The sequence below is a fragment of the Drosophila ananassae genome, chromosome 2R (genome assembly GCF_017639315.1).
Source record: "Drosophila ananassae strain 14024-0371.13 chromosome 2R, ASM1763931v2, whole genome shotgun sequence".
Lineage (NCBI taxonomy): Eukaryota > Metazoa > Arthropoda > Insecta > Diptera > Drosophilidae > Drosophila > Drosophila ananassae.
This window is the reverse complement of record NC_057928.1, coordinates 26,383,356-26,401,735: the sequence shown is the minus strand read 5'-3', so window position 1 is coordinate 26,401,735 and position 18,380 is coordinate 26,383,356. Positions and strand designations below refer to the sequence as shown.

The window sequence follows — 18,380 nt, the reverse complement described above, 5'->3', positions numbered from 1 at the left end:
TTTCTTATAAAAATTCTTCGGGCTGATCAGCTCGACCAGTATAGATATGGGAAGGGCCCAGCATAAAAATGTAGACAAAAGTCAATCGAAAATTGTCGATCGAAAATTTTAGTTAGGGTTTTGAAGCAGATTGATAGGGAATCGGTCCACAAATCAATAAAGGTATCCCGCTCTAAGATCACATTTAAATTGGCAAAAATATGGATATGGCTTCTGGCCATATACTGGCATCCTCGGTTTCTGAAAGAGATCCCAGAATGAAAACAAAAACAGGGAAAAAAGTGGATCGAAAATTTTTGTTTGGTTTTTGAAGCAGATTTATAGGGAATCGGCCTACGAATCAATAAATTGGTATGGATATGAGTATGGATTGTGGCCTTATGGTGGCAACCTCCGTTTCTGAAAGGGTTTTCTGGCATGAAAATGGGGAAAAAGACAAAATTTTCATTCTATAATATTTAAGAATAACTGTTTCCCTGTTTAAACAGTATACTATTTTAAACAAAAATTTTTAATATAATAAGTTTCTAAAGCTTTTCAACAAAAAACGTAACCCAATCTCTTGTATCACAGCAAACAAGACACTTGATCTTGACACCTTGGATGCCCAGCGGCTGGAGAAGATTCGCCAGCTAGAGAGCTACGCACCACCCACCAAGGTTGAAGTTGAGGAAAAGGGTCAGAAGCCCATCTTCCTAACCCCGCTGAGCAACCTGGAGCACCTGAAGGAGGGTGAGCACGCCCATCTGGAGTGCCGCGTGGAGCCGATCAACGATCCGAACCTGAAGATCGAGTGGTTCTGCAACGGCAAGCAGCTGCCCACAGGTCACCGCTACCGCACCACCCACGATTTTGGTTATGTCGCCCTGGACATCCTATACGTATACGGCGAGGACACCGGTACCTACATCTGCAAGGCGACCAATCTCTTGGGCGAAGCCGTAAACACTTGCAACGTGCGCGTCCTGAACCGCCGTAGTATGATTTTGGACACCCAGCATCCTGACGCCTTGGAGAAGATCCAGAAGTTGGAGTCAAAGATAGTAAATGCTCGCACCGAGGTGGGTGACAGTCCCATTAGTCCGCCCCATTTCACTGCCGAGCTACGCGGATCGACCGAGATCTACGAGGGTCAGACGGCCCACTTCGAGGCCCAGGTGGCTCCTGTGCATGATCCCAATCTGAGGATTGAGTTCTACCACAACGGCAAACCCTTGCCATCGGCGTCTCGCTTCCACATCACCTTCGACTTCGGTTATGTGTCCTTGGACATCACCCACGCCGTGGCCGAGGATGCTGGCGAGTACTCTGTGCGAGCTGTGAACGCTTTGGGTCAGGCTGTGTCCTCCACCAACTTGCGAGTGATTCCACGCGGCACCATCATCTCGGACACCCAGCATCCCGAAGGTCTGGAAAAGATTCGCAAGCTGGAGTCAACAGCTCCGCACCAGCGCCAGGAGCCGGAAACCCCTGGAACGCGCCAGCGCCCTGTGTTCACGCAGCCGCTCCAGAATATTGATAGGATAAACGAGCACCAGACAGCACACTTTGAGGCGCGCCTGATCCCTGTTGGAGATCCCAATCTGAAGGTGGAGTGGTACCGCAACGAGAAGCTCATCGAGGACAGTTCGCGCATCACCAAGCAGCATGACTTTGGCTACGTTTCGTTGGACATCTCGCACATCCGCAAGGAGGACGAGGGCGTTTACATGTGCCGCGCCGTCAATCCTTTGGGCGAGGCCGTAACCACAGCCTCTATGCGCGTGGTTTCAGAAGCCAGCATCCAAATGGACACCCAGCATCCGGACAGCATCAGCCGCATCCACCAGCTGGAGAAGCCAGTGGCTCCGCGTCCCAGCGAGCCGGAGCGTCTCTTTGAGAAGCCCATATTCACTCAGCTGCTCACTGGACCTTCGGAGCTATGGGAAGGTGCCCACGCTCACTTCGAGGCACGTGTGGTGCCTGTGGGCGATCCCTCGTTGAAGTTCGAGTGGTTCATCAACGGCGTCGAGCTGCAAATGGGCTCCCGCTTGCGCACCACACACGACTTTGGATTTGTCACCTTGGACATTGCCGCCGTGGTACCCGAGGACGCTGGAGTGTACATGTGCCGCGCCTACAACGCCGCTGGGGAAGCCGTCTCGTCCACCGCCATGAAGGTCAAGACAAAGTCCAACATCGACGGTCAACCTTTGATCCCTGAGTCCTGGGAGGCCATTCGTCTAAAGGAAGCTGCTATGAACCGCGTGCCGGAAATGTTCGTGGACTCCACTCCTCAGCAGGCCCCAGTCTTTACTACCCATCTGCAGAGCTACGACAAGCTTCACGAAGGCCAGCACGTGCTGCTGGAGGCCCAGGTGGAGCCTCGAGCGGATCCCAATCTGCGCATCGAGTGGTTCAAGAACGGCATTTCCCTCACCACTGGCTCCCGCATCCGCAGCACCTTTGATTTCGGTTTGGTCACTCTTTCCATCAACGGACTGCGTGCGGATGACTCCGCCATTTACACCTGCAAGGCCACCAACCAAGTGGGCGAGGCCGTTTCAACGTCCTCACTTAAGATCGAGGATCGCCACTGGCTACAGGCAGAGTCGCTGCATCCGGACTCGCTTCCGCGCATTGGAGAGCTGGAAGCACCTAAAGAGGGACGTCCGGAAGCCCCGGAGCCTACGTATGAGACCCCGGTGTTCATCACACACTTGAACAACATCGAGTGCAAGGAGAGCGACAATGTGCGCTTCGAGTGCAACGTGGAGCCGGCGCGTGATCCGACCATGTCTATCGAGTGGTTCTATAACGGCCAGCCGCTCCAGGCCGCCGCTAAATTCAAGTCCATCTACGACTTCGGCTACTGCGCTTTGGACCTGACTAACTCGTACGCCGAAAACAGCGGCGTGTACACATGCAAGGCCACCAACAGCAAGGGCTCGGCCACCACCTCGGGCACCCTCAAGTGCACTGGTGGTAAGACCATGTTCCTCGACACCCAGCATCCGCAGGGTGAGAGCGGCTTGGAAGCTGTTCAGGAGACTGAGCAGGAGCTGGCCAACCGTTACAGCCAGAAGACCACTAAGCCGGAGACTCAGTACCCGCCGCCAGTATGGACCAAGCCGCTGCAGGCTGAGTTCCACCTCTCGGAGGCGCAGCCGATTCACCTGGAGGCCAATGTGGAGCCCAAGGAGGATCCCAACCTATTCATCGAGTGGTACTTCAACGGCAAGATGCTGAACCACGGCTCTCGTTTCAAGATGACGAGCGAATTTGGATTCGTGACCATGGACATGATCGAAGTATACTCCCGCGACCAGGGTATCTACACCTGCAAGGCCTACAACAAGGCCGGGGAGGCCTTTACCTCCACGACCATTTTCTGTTCGGACAAGGAAAACATCATTGAGTCCACCCAGCACCCGAAGGGAGCCGAGGGCTTGGAACAGATCCAAGACCTGGAGGATTCGCTGCGCAAAGATGGCTCAAAGCCCGAGCAGCCGGATCAGGGCATTCCGCCGCGCTTCACCACCGAGTTTGTCAACATTGCCGACATCGGAGAAGGCGAACTGGCCCACTACGAGGCTAATCTTGTCCCAGTGGGTGACCAGAGCATGGTCATCGAGTGGTTCTACAATGGCAAGGTTCTGGAAGCCAGTCACCGCGTCCGCACCATTTACGCATTCGGCACGGTTGCCCTGGAGGTCCTTGGCACAAAAATCGAAGACACCGGTACCTACACTTGCCGTGCCACAAATAAATACGGCACCGCCGAGACCAGCTGCACTTTGGAGTGCGTGGATAAGCCGAGGGGCCAGAAACCACGCTTCACCTCTCACATCCAGCCGCTGGAGGGCTTGAAGGACGGTCAGTCGGCCCACTTCGAGTGCACCTTGATCCCCGTGAATGACCCAGATCTTAAGGTCGAGTGGTACCACAATGGAAAGTTGATGCGTCACTCCAACCGCATCAAGACCGTCTCCGACTTTGGCTACGTCGTCCTAGATATTTCATACCTTCAGGACCATGACAGTGGTGAGTACGTGTGCCGTGCATGGAACAAGTACGGCGAAGACTTTACTCGCACCACTCTTAACTGCGGCGGTCGCGGTGGAGTCTTCTACGACAGCCTCCAGCCGGACTCGCTGCAGAGGATCAGGGAGCTGGAGTGCCCACAAGGTCAGCAGGCCGATACCTCTGCTCCCCTGGTAGCCGAACCACCAAAGTTCATCACCCAGATCAGCGACGTCACCAAACTGGTGGAAGGCCAGTCGGCTCACTTCGAGGCTCGTCTGACCCCCATAACCGATCCCGACCTGGTGGTGGAGTGGTATTTCAACGGCAAGAAACTGCCCCATGGCCACCGATTCCGCACCTTCCACGACTTTGGAATCGTTATTCTGGACATTTTGTACTGCTACGAGGAGAACTCAGGAGTTTACGAATGCAGGGCCTACAACAAATACGGCGAGGACGTGACCCGGGCTTCACTGAAGTGCGCTTCGAAGGCCAGCCTTATTCTGGACTCGCAACTACCGCGCGGAATGGAGGGCGGTCTGGAGAAGATCGCAAACTTGGAGTACAGCATGGTGCGTACTCGCGACGAAACCACAGAGGAGACCAAGGGCAAGGCTCCGGTCTTCACTGTTCCGCTGGAGAACATCGAAAATCTGCGCGAGGGTGAGAACGCCCATTTCGAGGCCAGGATTACCCCTGCCGACGACCCCAAGTTAAAGGTCGAATGGTACTGGAACGGACGTCCACTAAAGGCTGGTTCTCGGTTCCGTACCTTCTGCGACTTTGGCTTCGTCATCCTCGAAATCTCTCCTGTTTATCCCGAAGACTCCGGCGAGTACTCTTGCCGTGCCATCAACGAGTATGGTGAGGCTGTGACCACCGCCACAATGAAGATCCAAGGCAAACGCAGCATCATCATGGAGTCGCAGTTGCCAAAGGGCATGGAAGGCACCATAGATCGCATTGCCGAACTGGAGGGCCTGGGATCTCGCAGCACTGAATTTGTTCCGGATGATGACACTGGCAAGCCGCCTGAGTTCATCACGACGCCCTTCGACATGGTCATCACGGAGAACTCGCTGGCCCACTTCGAGTGCCGCCTGCAGCCGATCAACGACCCGTCAATGCGCGTGGATTGGTTCCACAATGGCAAGGCCTTGTGGGCTGGATCTCGCATCAAGACAATCAATGACTTTGGCTTTGTGATCCTTGAAATTGCCGGATGCTACCAGCGCGACACCGGATTGTATACCTGCAAGGCAACCAATAAGCACGGCGAGGCCCAGGTCTCGTGCAAGCTGCAGGTCAAGGGTCGCCAGGGCATCGTAATGGAGCCCCAACTGCCGTCCAACTTCCGCACCGGCACTGAGAGCCTGCAGAAGCTGGAGGAGAGCATGCACAAGCGCGAGGAGATCGTAATCGACGAGGAGCAGCCGAACCCGCCCAAGTTCATCGAGGACATCAAGGACAATCTGGACGTGCCAGAGGGCGGTCCCATACACTTCGACTGCCGCGTGGAGCCCGTGGGCGATCCATCCATGCGTATCGAGTGGTTCTACAACGGTCATGTCATGGCCACTGGCTCAAGAGTGCACCAGCTGAACGACTTCGGATTCATCGCCTTGGATATTGACTACATCTATGCCAGGGACTCTGGAGAGTACACTTGTCGGGCTACCAACAAGTGGGGCACTGCCACCACCACCGCCAAGGTAACCTGCAAGGGCAAGCACAACATCGTCTACGAATCGCAGCTGCCTGAGGGCATGACCTCCGAGAAACTCAAGGAACTGGAGCGCGGTCGCATCCCTGAGGCCCCGAAGGTAGTGGAACAAGAGTTCGGTCCGCCGAAGTTCGTCACCCAGATCACCTCCGTAACCGTGGATGAGGCAGAAGCCGTAAGATTCGAATGCCAGGTTGAGCCCAAGACCGATCCCAGCCTGCGCGTTGAGTGGTACCGCAACGGCAAGCCACTTCCTTCCGGACATCGGTACAGGAACATCTTCGACATGGGCTTCGTGTCCCTAGACATTCTGTATGTCTACGGCGAAGACTCCGGGGAGTATGTGTGCCGTGCTATTAATAACCACGGCGAAGACCGCACCAAGGCCACCGTGTCTTGCAAGAGTGAGTAGTGATTTTTTAGTTCTTTCAGTAATTTTTTTAATCCGCCTACATTTTCTATCAGAACTGCCAACTATCCTGCTCCAGAACCAGGTGCCGCGCGGCATGAAGCGTTCGGAGACTCTGACCCAAATGGAAGCCACCATCAAGAAGTACACTTCTGAGGTTCACCTGACCGAAGATGACCTCTTCGACCCTGACCGCAAGCAGCCGCCTAGGTTTGTTACTCAGATTAAGGATCAGACCTCCCTTACCGAAATGGCTGTGACCAAATTCGAATGCCAACTGGCTCCAGTGGGCGATCCAAACATGAAGGTTGAGTGGTTCTTCAATGGCAAGCCCCTGTTATACAGTAAGTGCTTTGCAAATAGGCTCTTTAGGGACTTCTATTACTAAATGGGAATATTCTTCTCGCAGAGAATCGCTTCCAGCCAATCTACGACTTTGGCTACGTAGCCATGAACTTCGGCTGGGTTTACCCCGAGGACAGCGGAGAGTACGTGTGCCGGGCCACCAACTTGTACGGCATGGACGAGACCCGTGCTATCATCAAAGTGGCTGGCAAACCAGGAATCGTGTACGATTCCCAGTTGCCCGCTCACATGCAGAGCATTGACCGCATTCGCGAAATGGAAGCCTCTTGGCAAGTGTAAGTACTGATTACATTTTTTACTGCAATTATTTCCTTTAAAACGGGAATTCTTCGATTAGGGTGCCTGAGGAGGTTGATCCCGACGCCAAACCCAGAACCAAGCCGGTATTTGTGAGCAAGCTGGAGCCCCAGATTGTGGAGGAGGGCGAGCCCGCTCGATTCTGTGTCCGCGTTACTGGCCACCCACGTCCCAGAGTCATGTGGTTGATCAATGGTCACACCGTGGTGCATGTAAATAAATTGAATTAATAATTTCTATTCTGGTGCATAACCCAAATTTATTGCTAGGGCTCCCGGTACAAGCTGACCAACGACGGTATGTTCCACATGGATATTCCGAAGACCCGTCAGTACGACACCGGCAAGGTGGAGGTGATTGCCCGCAACTCCGTGGGCGAATCGATCGCCACCACTGAGCTGAAGGTGGTTGCCCGTTCCGACGATTACCGCAATGTGCTAAAGAACTCTCCACGCCGTAAGTTGAAACCACACTATACTCTCCAGACACCCTGGAGTGTTTATCTAGATAACAGCTATTAGAACATTAACAGTTTTTTAACGCAATAGACTTTAGCTGACCAAAACTTAACAAGGACACCATACGCTATTTCTCAAATAGAAACTCATTGTAAATATATACATACGCACATACAACATGCCACAAGAGTTTTAGTAGCAGTAGCACCTATTTTATTGCACTCCACCACATTCCACATTCCAAGTAGTTTAAACAGTTTAGACAACAAAGCACAAAGCCCCCAAAAAATGCTTCCCAAAATCCTTCAAATTCCCCCGAAAAGCCTACTGCAGTACAGCCTACTACTGACATCAGTCAGCGGGAGACTTCAGAGAAGATGCCGCGCAGCGGACGCCAAGGACACGAACTCCCTAAGTATTTTCGGATCCGGGGTAATATGGTTATGCCAAAGTTTGCTTGTGCACCCACCGACTGTTCTAAACTGTGCTTACCACCCAACCGGTCATTGACCCTTTATCTGTCTGTAACCATTCGCTATCTTCCTGAAGAATAGAAGTGCCTGGGAGCATTGGAATCTCTGCAGAAATGACTTTAACCGATTGATCACTATTTCTACTAAGTCGAGAACTTGTAAATAATCTCTTCGAGCCTGAGCATGCCTTCTTTTCTCTAACCAATTTCTGGCATCATATTGCATGGCTTTTTGGTGTATAACTGTGCAGTAGCCCCCGTTTGAGACACTTAATAATCCGTCGATTCTTCCGATACAGCCTGGTATGATTATGAGCTAGCCGCCTATCAAAAGGAGCGTCAGGAGAACGAGTTGGAGAAGGTGTTCGACGAACGCAAGCAAGTCCTTTCTGAGCAGAGCGCTCACACCCTCAAGGGCGTGGAGCACCTTAAGCCCAAGCAGTATAAGCCCCCTACGGCCGAGTGGCAACAGAACGTGAAGGCGAAGAAGAGCGAGGAGTACTACAATAAGCTGCAGACGCTGGAGACTGAGCAGTTGCTCAAAGAAACAAACCTTCGCAAGGATAACCACCAGTACGCCATTCCCGGCGAAAAGGTCGTTAGCAGCTCCCAAGCCAAGGGCATGGCCCAGTCCTACGAGGAAAACCTGTAAGCACTTTAACCTTAAGTTCAGTTCGGAACAAAATTGTTCAATTGCAATTAAACCTTTATATAATCCTTCATTTCGAATCCCAAATTGTATTCCTTCTAGTCAAGAGAAGACCACTCAGGTGAAGGCTGCTCCGCCCAAGGGCACTGCTGAACCATCGGAGTCTTCTGTTCATGGACGCGAAGTGCACATGAACAAGCAACAGCAGGTGCAGAAAGAAATCCAAGGAGACCTTGAAATCACCCGCAAGATCACCGCCACCGAGACCACCGAGGTGGAGCACAAGGGCACCATTCAGGAACGTGTGGTCAAGGGTCCCGTGAAGCCAGCCAAGGCCCCCGTATTCACCAAGAAGATTCAGCCCTGTCGCGTCTTTGAAAACGAACAGGCCAAGTTCGAGGTCGAGTTCGATGGCGAGCCTAATCCTACGGTGAAATGGTACCGCGAGAGTTTCCCCATCCAGAACTCGCCGGATCTGCAGATCCACACCTTCAGCGGCAAGTCGGTCCTGATTATTCGCCAGGTGTTTGTTGAGGACTCTGCCGTATTTTCGTGCGTTGCCGAGAACCGTGGAGGAACCGCCAAGTGCAGTGCTAATCTGGTGGTTGAGGAGCGCCGCCGCGCCGGCAAGGGAGGCATTCAGCCGCCCAGCTTTGTGTCCACCATCCAGAGCACGACTGTCGCCACCGGCCAGCTCGCCCGCTTTGACGCCAAGGTAACCGGAACTCGTCCCATGGACGTTTACTGGCTGAAGAACGGCATGAAAATCCAGCCGAGCATCAAGTTCAAAATGCTGGAAGAGGACAGCATCCACACATTGCTGATCATAGAGCCCTTCGCCGAAGATTCGGGTCGCTACGAGTGCGTCGCTGTAAACGCCGCCGGAGAGGCTCGCTGTGACGGCGACTGCATCGTACAGTCCCCCAACAAGCCGGACAAGCCCACCACTCCTGGCAGTGAGAAGGCTCCCCACATTGTCGAGCAATTGAAGAGCCAGTCCGTGGAAGAAGGCAGCAAGGTGATCTTCAAGTGCCGTGTCGATGGCAAGCCCACACCCACCGCCCGCTGGATGCGCGGCGAGAACTTCGTGAAGCCTTCCCGTTACTTCCAGATGAGCCGCCAGGGTGAATACTACCAGCTTGTTATTTCTGAGGCCTTCCCTGAGGACGAGGGCACCTACAAGTGCGTCGCCGAGAACAAGCTGGGCAGCATCCAGACCAGTGCTCAGTTGAAGGTGCGCCCCATCGAGAACCTTGACGCTCCTCCGACCATCACCGCTATCAAGGATGTGTCGGTGACCGAGGGCATGCCCGCTCAGTTCAAGACCACCGTCACTGGCAAGGTGAAGGCCACCAGTGTCCAGTGGTTCCGCGAGGGTCAACTCATCCCAGAGACCCCTGACTTCCAGGTAGGTTTGAATAGCTAATAGTCCTTGCTCAGCCTGGCTTGAGGGGTTTTCAAAATGTTCTAAATAAACCCTGTTCTATGATTTTTTCAGATGATCTTCGATGGCAACAGCGCTGTACTCCTGATCGGCACCACCTACGAGGAGGATTCGGGCATCTTTACTGTACGCGTGACCTCGTCCACCGGCCAGGTCGAGTCCTCAGCCAAACTGACTGTTAAAAGTAAGGATTAAACTAAAACTAAGCCAAAACAAACCGAAACCAGAGTTCGAAAATCAAGCAAAACCAAACGTAAGCGAACCGAGTTCAAACAAATCAACCAACATCAACACAAAACATAAAACCCCAAAGAATGCTCAAAAAAAAAAAAAAAACAAAAAATGTAAAAAAAAGAACCGACTATTAATACCCAATACTGACGCAACGAATCCCCGAGTTACGGACGTATTGAGAACAGTTACCCTAATACCTACCTACCTAATATATATGATCAACTACTAGTCGTAAATGTTTGAGTGAAGAATATTTTAAAGCGAAAATGTCGAGACTTTCAACATGGATTCTTTTCTAATACTTTAAACGAACGAGTTATTTCTACTAACAATTGCAAAATGTCAACCGCCAAAAATGGAGCAAAAACCAATTTAATTACAGATGTCTAACACGAAACAAGACACAAAAAATTTAAGAAATTTGAATTGAAAAATAATAAAAATAATTACAAGTATTTTGCAACATAAATATTTATAGACCATTTTTCTTTCTGGCACGGCCAAGATAGCACAGCAACAATATCAAGACAGGCCATCTCAGTTTTGAGTTCGAAAACGTTTTAAGATCCCCAGCGAGTTGAGTGAAAGTAGGAATGAGTCGATCCCAAAAGTAGGATACATATAGGAGGTATGTAGGAGATCTCTCGACCCGTTGAGTTGAGTTATAAATAAGGCAGCCTATGTACCTTCCAAACGACCACTCAGCATTTAGAGCAAGCAGGCCACTTAAAGAATACATAATATTTTCCTCAGTATCCGTCCGTAGAGACGTGAATATAAGCATATAGATGGATGGATATACTATGTTCCCATCTATGAGTCGATAGTTTTGGGGCCGTGTGCAAAACGCACATTTGTCCCGCCTCCGCTCGAGCGTGAAAGTTTTATTTTTCATTCGAATATTAGCATAAAATATTATGGATGACACATCTAGCGCACACACACCGCCGGCAGCACCGCCGGTGCGCGTATCTTGTATCTGCCAGATACACATTTCCACCATGAACGTGCGCAAAAACTAGCACGAACTGAGAATATCGAAAGCCGTTCAGCCGTGGGCTTTCAGCTGCCACCCTATTCCGATACGAATATAGATATAGTCAAGACATATGTACGCCGCCACTCTGCCCAGCGGGGGTTCTATTTTCAATTTCTTTTGGAGAATGTTTTGCTTTCGAGAACTAATTTCCAATAGATTAGCGTTAAAAAATCCGTTCCGCTATTTTTAGCCAGGCGCTGCTGTCTGGATTTCTGGTTTTCTGCTACAATGAAAAACATTTATGTATTTTTTCAAGTAAATCTTGAAATTTATTTCAATTTTCTTTCAATAAAACGAAAACAACAGAGCGAGAATCGAAAGCCAAACAAATATATTTGGCTGGGGGATTTTTAGTTTTTGAAGAAAATGAATTATAAATTACCTATGCTGTTTTTGTTTTTTCTTCGATGTCGGTGCTGCTGCTAAGGCTGTCTATAAGGTGGATCATTCAGATATAGCAATGTCAGTTGGCCAACTCATAGACCTGGTCGTTACCCAAGAACATGAATTGATGATTCTGTTTATGGTGCAGAAACGAATTTAATTAGATTAATCAGTTACGGCTGTTCAGTCATCGGGTCGCGGGCACGGTGATTCACGTTTTCCGCCTCGGAATTATATTTTTAGTGGCCAGGCCGACACGGATTGTATTTTTGATGCGGTGCCTGAGCCTCCTTAGTTCTCCTTAGGCTTGAAAAGAAATCCATGTTAGAAAGGGCTCGACAAGAAATTAGCAAACCTATTCAATCTCACAGACATTTACCATAATCCCCAAACTGACTTCGCAGTTCCATCGCCGGAGGTCCATCGATGATGATGAATATGATATGTTGATGATAGCAATGCTATGATGACGATGATTTTGTATTGTTTATTTAATTGAAATTTATTTATTTTGTAGTGATGTTGCATGAGATTTTATAGTTCATTTTTTATTACTGCTTCTTATTACTAATTCGTTTCGTTACCATCTTGTTTGTCACACACTCTCGTCCACTACCAATCATCCATTTTGTGTAAAAAACAAAAACAAAGAGCAATCGTATCTAGAAAATTCAAAATCGATTCAAGATCTTGCCGCTTGGCTAGCCACTATGACGACTTTTTTGTTAAATGTTCTTTCTTCTGTTCCGTGGCAAAAGCTTTACTAAAAAATTAATCATAAAAACTCATGCGACTTTCGATTTAAGTTTATCCACTGTATTTAGATAATATTTTGAACCTATTTGCCAGTCTCTCAACATATGTTTATGTTTACTCAATATTTGTATACCCCGATTTGTGTATTAGCGTTCTATAAGTTTACGATGACATTAAACCTTGTTTAATTTCTTCATTCTTTGATATACACACTCGCGATCACTACATTTGTTTTTTAATTTTACCTCTCATGTATTTATTACTTAAATCCAAAATCGCGTCTATAAATAAATCAAAGCAAGGCATAACAATTGGAAAACTGTTTTTAATAACTGCCAAAAAAGCTGCTACCGCTGATACGTTGCACCGCTGTGTTGCTTGTTACTTTCCCAAAGCGCTCCAGAGACCGTAGAAGGCACAGGTAAGTGGCAGGAGGATGGTTGATGCACTTTCCGCGGCATTGAGTATACGCCCCGTAGACGACCGATGAAACTGAGCTCCACCTTTTCAACTGTTCTTTTCTGTTGTCTGCGTCCGAATGAGCCCGGTGGAGTGCGCCGCACTGCGCTCTGGGCACCGAAAATATATCCGCAGACACACCCCGCCCATAAATCTGTTGTAGCGCTGCTGCTACGGCTGCGGCTGCCCCTGCTGTTGCTCTTTAGAAAGTGCCGATTCTTAGACTCAGTTCCACCTGGTGACGTACCGGCCACTAATCAGATTTCTATTTTCGGCCTTAATGTATACACAGGCATTTGAATTGTTCGCTCTCAATTGTACACTTGCCCGTGCTGGCCGGAGTCCCTCCCCCCAGGCCCCTTATGGGGAGCAACTTATGGGGATGACGGCGATTACGACGATGATGGGTTGAAGTCAAACGAATGTCACCATCCGCCTCGGATCTGCTTGCCCAACGCTGTCACCGTAATGCGGCAGATTTGGGCGCAGGTTAATGCAGTTTTAATCATCCCCAAGTGGACTCGTCACACCCGATTAGTGAATCACAGATCGTAGATAGACCGCGGACTCACTCCCCCGACCACTGACTATGCCCACCTATTTTTATCAATGCCAATTATCAAAAATATGTACTGACCTAGGGCCCCAAATCCCGTTTATGCTGTATTCACGGTCACCGCCGATGAGGTGTCAGCTAAGCAGATATGATTTGTGGTCCACAAATACCAAGGAAAGAACTCGAATCGGAGGTTTTAGGTTTCCTCGATGAACCGGCTGCCGTTGAGAAGCCTTATTTATTGCCTTTGACATGAAATTATGCTCCGACACTCGGAAAACTAATTATAACATTTTCAAGTTCATTGTTCGCTTCTGCCGAAGAGTTGATTTATTTTTAATTCTGCTACAAGGGAACTATATGATGTGGCAGGTAAGTGACTGATCGATGAGCTCTTCCAACACCCCATAGGTACAATATGAAAATTCAACGAAGATACTTAGATAATTACCATAATACCATTAAAATACATACATAATTTAAAATGAATAATATATTTTGAATAGTTTTCGGTAAATATAAAATCGTTCATGTAATAAATTGTTGCGGCTAAGAATCTAAGAATATTAATACGCATAGTATTTTTAATAAAATTTTCAAATGTACCAAAATTCATAATTCATCTTACATTATTTGTCTGCCTGCTCGAAAACACTGCCTAAGAATTCAAATTCGTCGTTTGCACATGCCAAAGATTTTTGATTTATTTTTAAAATCCTAAGCAAGCGATTATTACAAGGTAAGTGGTTTATATATTATGAGTCTTAATGCCACAGCCCTTTCGAACTCTGGATGTCCTTAGTCTTCCTTAGATACCTTAGATATGGGAACATAATGGTTCTTCCTTAATCTCCCTTAGAACGCCGCATCTCGGCCTATCAATTGCGAACGATTGATTCCGCCGAGGATGAATCCTCGTCTTCTGGTCGGGAGGAGAGCGGTCCGGAGTCGCCGAGTGCTTTCCATCCTGGCCAGCAACCTGGAGGTCAGCAATTTGGTCAGTTCCTGGGAGTCAACGGGCAGGCGGGCCAACACCAGGGAAGATCGCGCACCAAGAAGCCAAAGGTGCGCAGCAAGTCCCTGCAACCACCCACTAATGTGATTCCGTGGCGCAAGGCGTCGCGTCCGAATCGCGGCCGCTCTCTGGACAAGCAGCCCTTCTTGCCGGGCTTTAAGCCCGAGCCAGTGAAGTCGTGGACCGAGGAGACTATAAGTCTGAAGGCCACGCCCATCGAAAAGAAGAAGCCCACGCCTAAGCTGGAAGCAGCGACAGTCGTTCTAAAATCCATCAAGAGTGAGCGCGACCAAGGAATTATGAGTCTGGGTGCTACTCTGGAGCAAATCATTGCTGGCAAGACCGAGAAAGAGGCGGTGCCTTGGATCACCATGCGGGAGAAACTGAAGGCGGTGGAGAGCGTTCAGGAGCAACTGAACAAGTTCGACTTGGACGAGGTATACCTGCGTCCCTTGGAGGGACAAATCGAGACCGACGAACAGCTCCCTCAGCAGGCCCAGGTGGACAATGCGCAGCGCACCAAAGAGATACAACGTCTGAAGAGTATGGAGAGTGTGGAGATTATGGAAATGACCGACCAGATTGACAAGCTTATCACCCAGCAACAGAACAACAAAGACCTCATTCCGTGGAAGGAGATGCGCCAGCAACTCAAGAGCGTCCAGCGGGTCACCAAGCAGATTGACAAGTTCAAGATCGAAGAAGTCGAGCTGCGTCACCTGCAGGCCCAGCAGGCCATTAGTGAGGAGTACCAAACTGGCACTCTGGATGAAACTGTCGTCCTGGTCGACGAGAGCTCCAAGGGTTCCATCTCCAAGGTGCTGCATCGCGACGAGCTGCAGCAATACGAGGACCAGTCGAACATTTACAAACAACAGTTCATTACCACCGAAGACGTTAACATCATGCATGTTTCAGAGCGCGAAAAACTGGAAGCACAAAGGCTTCTTCGTGAACAACAGGCTGTTAACTGGAGGCAGCAGCAGCAACGTCCTCAGTTACAGCCACTCACCTCCGTGGAGGACACCATTACTTCCCAAACTATAGAGAGGCAGAAACTGCTGCAACAACAGAGCCTCACCGAGGAGGCGCAGCGCCAGCAGTTCATGCAGATCGAAGACTCGCAGATGATGAGCCTGGAGCAGTACGAGCACCAGAAGATCATCAACCAACGCACTCAACAGGAGGCCTTCAACTGGCGGCAGCAAAGGGAGGCCCAGAAGTTCATTCAGGTCGAAGATTCTTCGCTGTTGCACCTTCAAGAACGACAGGACACCCAGGAGCAGCAACTTTTGCAGCAACAGCCGGTAATGTGGGACCGGGGCCGAAAGAAGCCGGATCAGCCACAACCTTATGAGCAACCACAAGCTTCCATCCAGGATCAGTATGTGGAAAAGCCCAGGTCATACGAGGAAATGCATGACGAACTTGTGGAACCTATCCCAGTGCCCCAGTCGGAACCGGTTCCGGTCATGTGGGAGCGCGGAAAGAAGAAGCCTCAAGCCCAACCACAGCAGAAGACCTACGAGGAGGCACATGACGTTCTCGAAGAACCCACTCCACTGCAGCAACCAGACCTGGTGCCGGTGCTGTGGGAGCGCGGTAAGAAAAAACTTGTCGAAGAGCAGTCTGTGACAACCCAGGAAACTGTGGAACAGCAAACCACCCAGATTATTGAAAAGCAGCTGGTTGAGGAGACTAGCAAGACTTCTTTGCGTCGTGTGATTCCTCCACGTCCACAAGAGGAAAAGGTGGAGCAAGTCAAGCTGAAGCCAACGCCTCGGCCGCAGCCTAAACAAGGCCAGAAGAGTGAAGAGTTCCAACTGAAACCACTGAAAACCATCAAACCCGTTCAACAACCCGTGGAACAGCCGACTCAGACGGCCTACGAGGAAGCAGTGGACGAACTGCCTGAAGAATCTGTGCCCGAGAAGCAGGAGCAACTGCAGCCTCAGCCCGTCATGTGGGAACGGGGCAAAAAGAAGCCTCAAAAGGCTGAAGAACAAGTGCCGCAGACTCCCAAAACGTTTGAGGTCGCAGAGGACACCCTCGACGAGGAGATTCCGAAGCCTGTAGAACCGGAACCGCAGCCTGTTCCGTGGGTTCGCGGTCAGAAAAAGAAATCAGAAAAGCAAGTGGTTCAGGAAATTCCGAAAACCCTTGAAGTTGCGACTGATACTTTGGACGAAGATGTGATTAAACCGGCGGAGCCACAACCGCAACCAGTCATGTGGGAACGCGGAAAGAAAACGAAGCCACAGCCTCAGGAAGTAGTCGAGGAGAAGGTTGAAGATGTTCCAGTTAAGACCTATGAAGAAGCTATCGATGTTTTGCCCGAAGAGCCCAAGGTGGAAGAGAAGCCAGAGCCCTTCATGTGGCAGCGTGGCAAGAAAAAGGTTCCAAAGCCAGAACCTGTAGAAGAACAGCATCCCGACGAAGTTGATGCTCAAATTGAAGCAGTGATCGAAGAAGAGCAGGTTGAACGCAAGCGAATGGTTAAAAAGATTAAGAAGCCGAAAGAGACACAAATTACTGAAGAAATTGCTGATGAGCAACCGGATGAGAAATATCCTCAAGAGGACGATGTCATCGAAGAACAGGTAGAAGTTCGAGAAGAAAAGCGCAAAGTGAAGAAGTCAGTAAAGCCAAAGAAAAAGGAGCCGCAGGATGATGTGGAAGAACAGCCTGAAGAATTAGAGGAAATTCCTCAGGAAGAGGTAACCGAATCTTTAGAGACAGAAATTGTGGAGGATAAGCGCAAGTCAAAGAAGGTCAGGAAACCTAAAAAGAAGGTTACGGAGGAGGAACTGGAAGAACAACAGGAGGAACAACCGGAAGAACAACTGGAAGAGGTTGAAGAACAGCAGGTGGAAGACGTTGAGGAAACTGAACAGCCTGCTGTCGAGCAGCCCAAAAAGCCGAAGGCTGCTCCCAAGATCCAGGAGATTGAACAGGTGGAGAAGGTAACTCTGAAGCCTACTCCGAGAAAACAGCGTCCCTTGCCTGAAAAGGATCAAGTGGAGGAGGTCTCATTGAAGCCTTCGAAGAAGATCGCGTTTGCAACGGGACCAGAACAACCTGAAACACCAGAAATCGACTTCGAGGTGAAGGAGACTGTTATTACCACGGAGGATCAAATTGTGGACGTAACCAAGAAGCGTGTTAAGAAAAAGAAACCAAAGGCAAAGACTCCTACAGAAGAATCGTTTGAGGAGCCTGTGGAAGATGTGGAAGAATTTGAAGACACGCAGCCTCAGCCAGATGAAGAGCAACCGGTCGAAGAAGTTGTGGAAGAGCAACCTCACGAGGAAGTGGCACCAAAACCAAAACTGGCACCCAAACCAAAAGCAAGAAAGGAAGAAATCGTTGAAAAGGTGGAAGAGGTCACACTTAAGAAAGTAACCCGGCCAAAGAAGGAGCTGCCTCAGGAAGCAACTATCGAAGAAGTTCGCCTGAAACCAGCACAACGCTCACACGTGAAGCCGGAAGAGGTTAAGCTGGAGGAAGTGGAACTACAACATGTCGAGAAAACAGAGGATGAAATTGTTCAAGAGGAAAAGCGCAAAACGAAGAAGGTAAAGAAACCTAAACACGAAGACCTTCCCGAAATTCCCGACGCAGAACCGACACAACTGGAAGATGCAGAGCACATCGAAATTGAAAAGGAGCCCAAGCCCCAAGTGGAGCAACCTCAGGTACCCTGGAAACGGGGCGAAAAAAAGAAGCCAGTGGAAGAAGTTTTGGAGGAGAGACAAATGCCCACTGGCAAACGCCGGCCACTGCCCGAAGAACAGCCCGAAGAGGTTAAGCTCAAACCGATTCCGGCCAAACCAGTGGAAGAGCCATTGAAGCCAGCGAAGACTATTCCTGGTCCAAAACTCACTCCGGAAGAAACCCCAGTCAGCGAAGAAGAGGAACTGGAACTGGAGCCACTCAGACTGCCAGAAGAAAAGCATACGAAGGAGCCGAAGACCAAAAAGGAAAAGAAGAAGAAACCAAAGCTAAAGAAGGCTACGCCGTCCGTAGACGAAGTATCCGAAGAAGTGGCTGAGCCTTTCGACGAGCCCATTGCGGAAGAAGATGAGGTTGAGGAGCTGCCAGTCGACGAAGTAAA

General features: G+C 49.8%; 1 protein-coding gene across 6 annotated transcripts in view; it reads left to right on the top strand.

The window, feature by feature from the left end:
• LOC6507567 (titin) overlaps positions 1-18,380 on the top strand; it is a 119,149-nt gene that overhangs the window by 42,193 nt on the left and 58,576 nt on the right. For all 6 annotated transcript variants that reach the window (XM_044715015.1, XM_044715014.1, XM_044715016.1 and 3 more), the window contains 5 exons: positions 574-6,132; positions 6,194-6,481; positions 6,547-6,778; positions 6,841-7,012; positions 7,070-7,256. In XM_044715015.1, the coding sequence (XP_044570950.1) occupies positions 574-6,132; positions 6,194-6,481; positions 6,547-6,778; positions 6,841-7,012; positions 7,070-7,256 (6,438 nt within the window). The remainder of the gene's footprint in view (positions 1-573; positions 6,133-6,193; positions 6,482-6,546; positions 6,779-6,840; positions 7,013-7,069; positions 7,257-18,380) is intronic.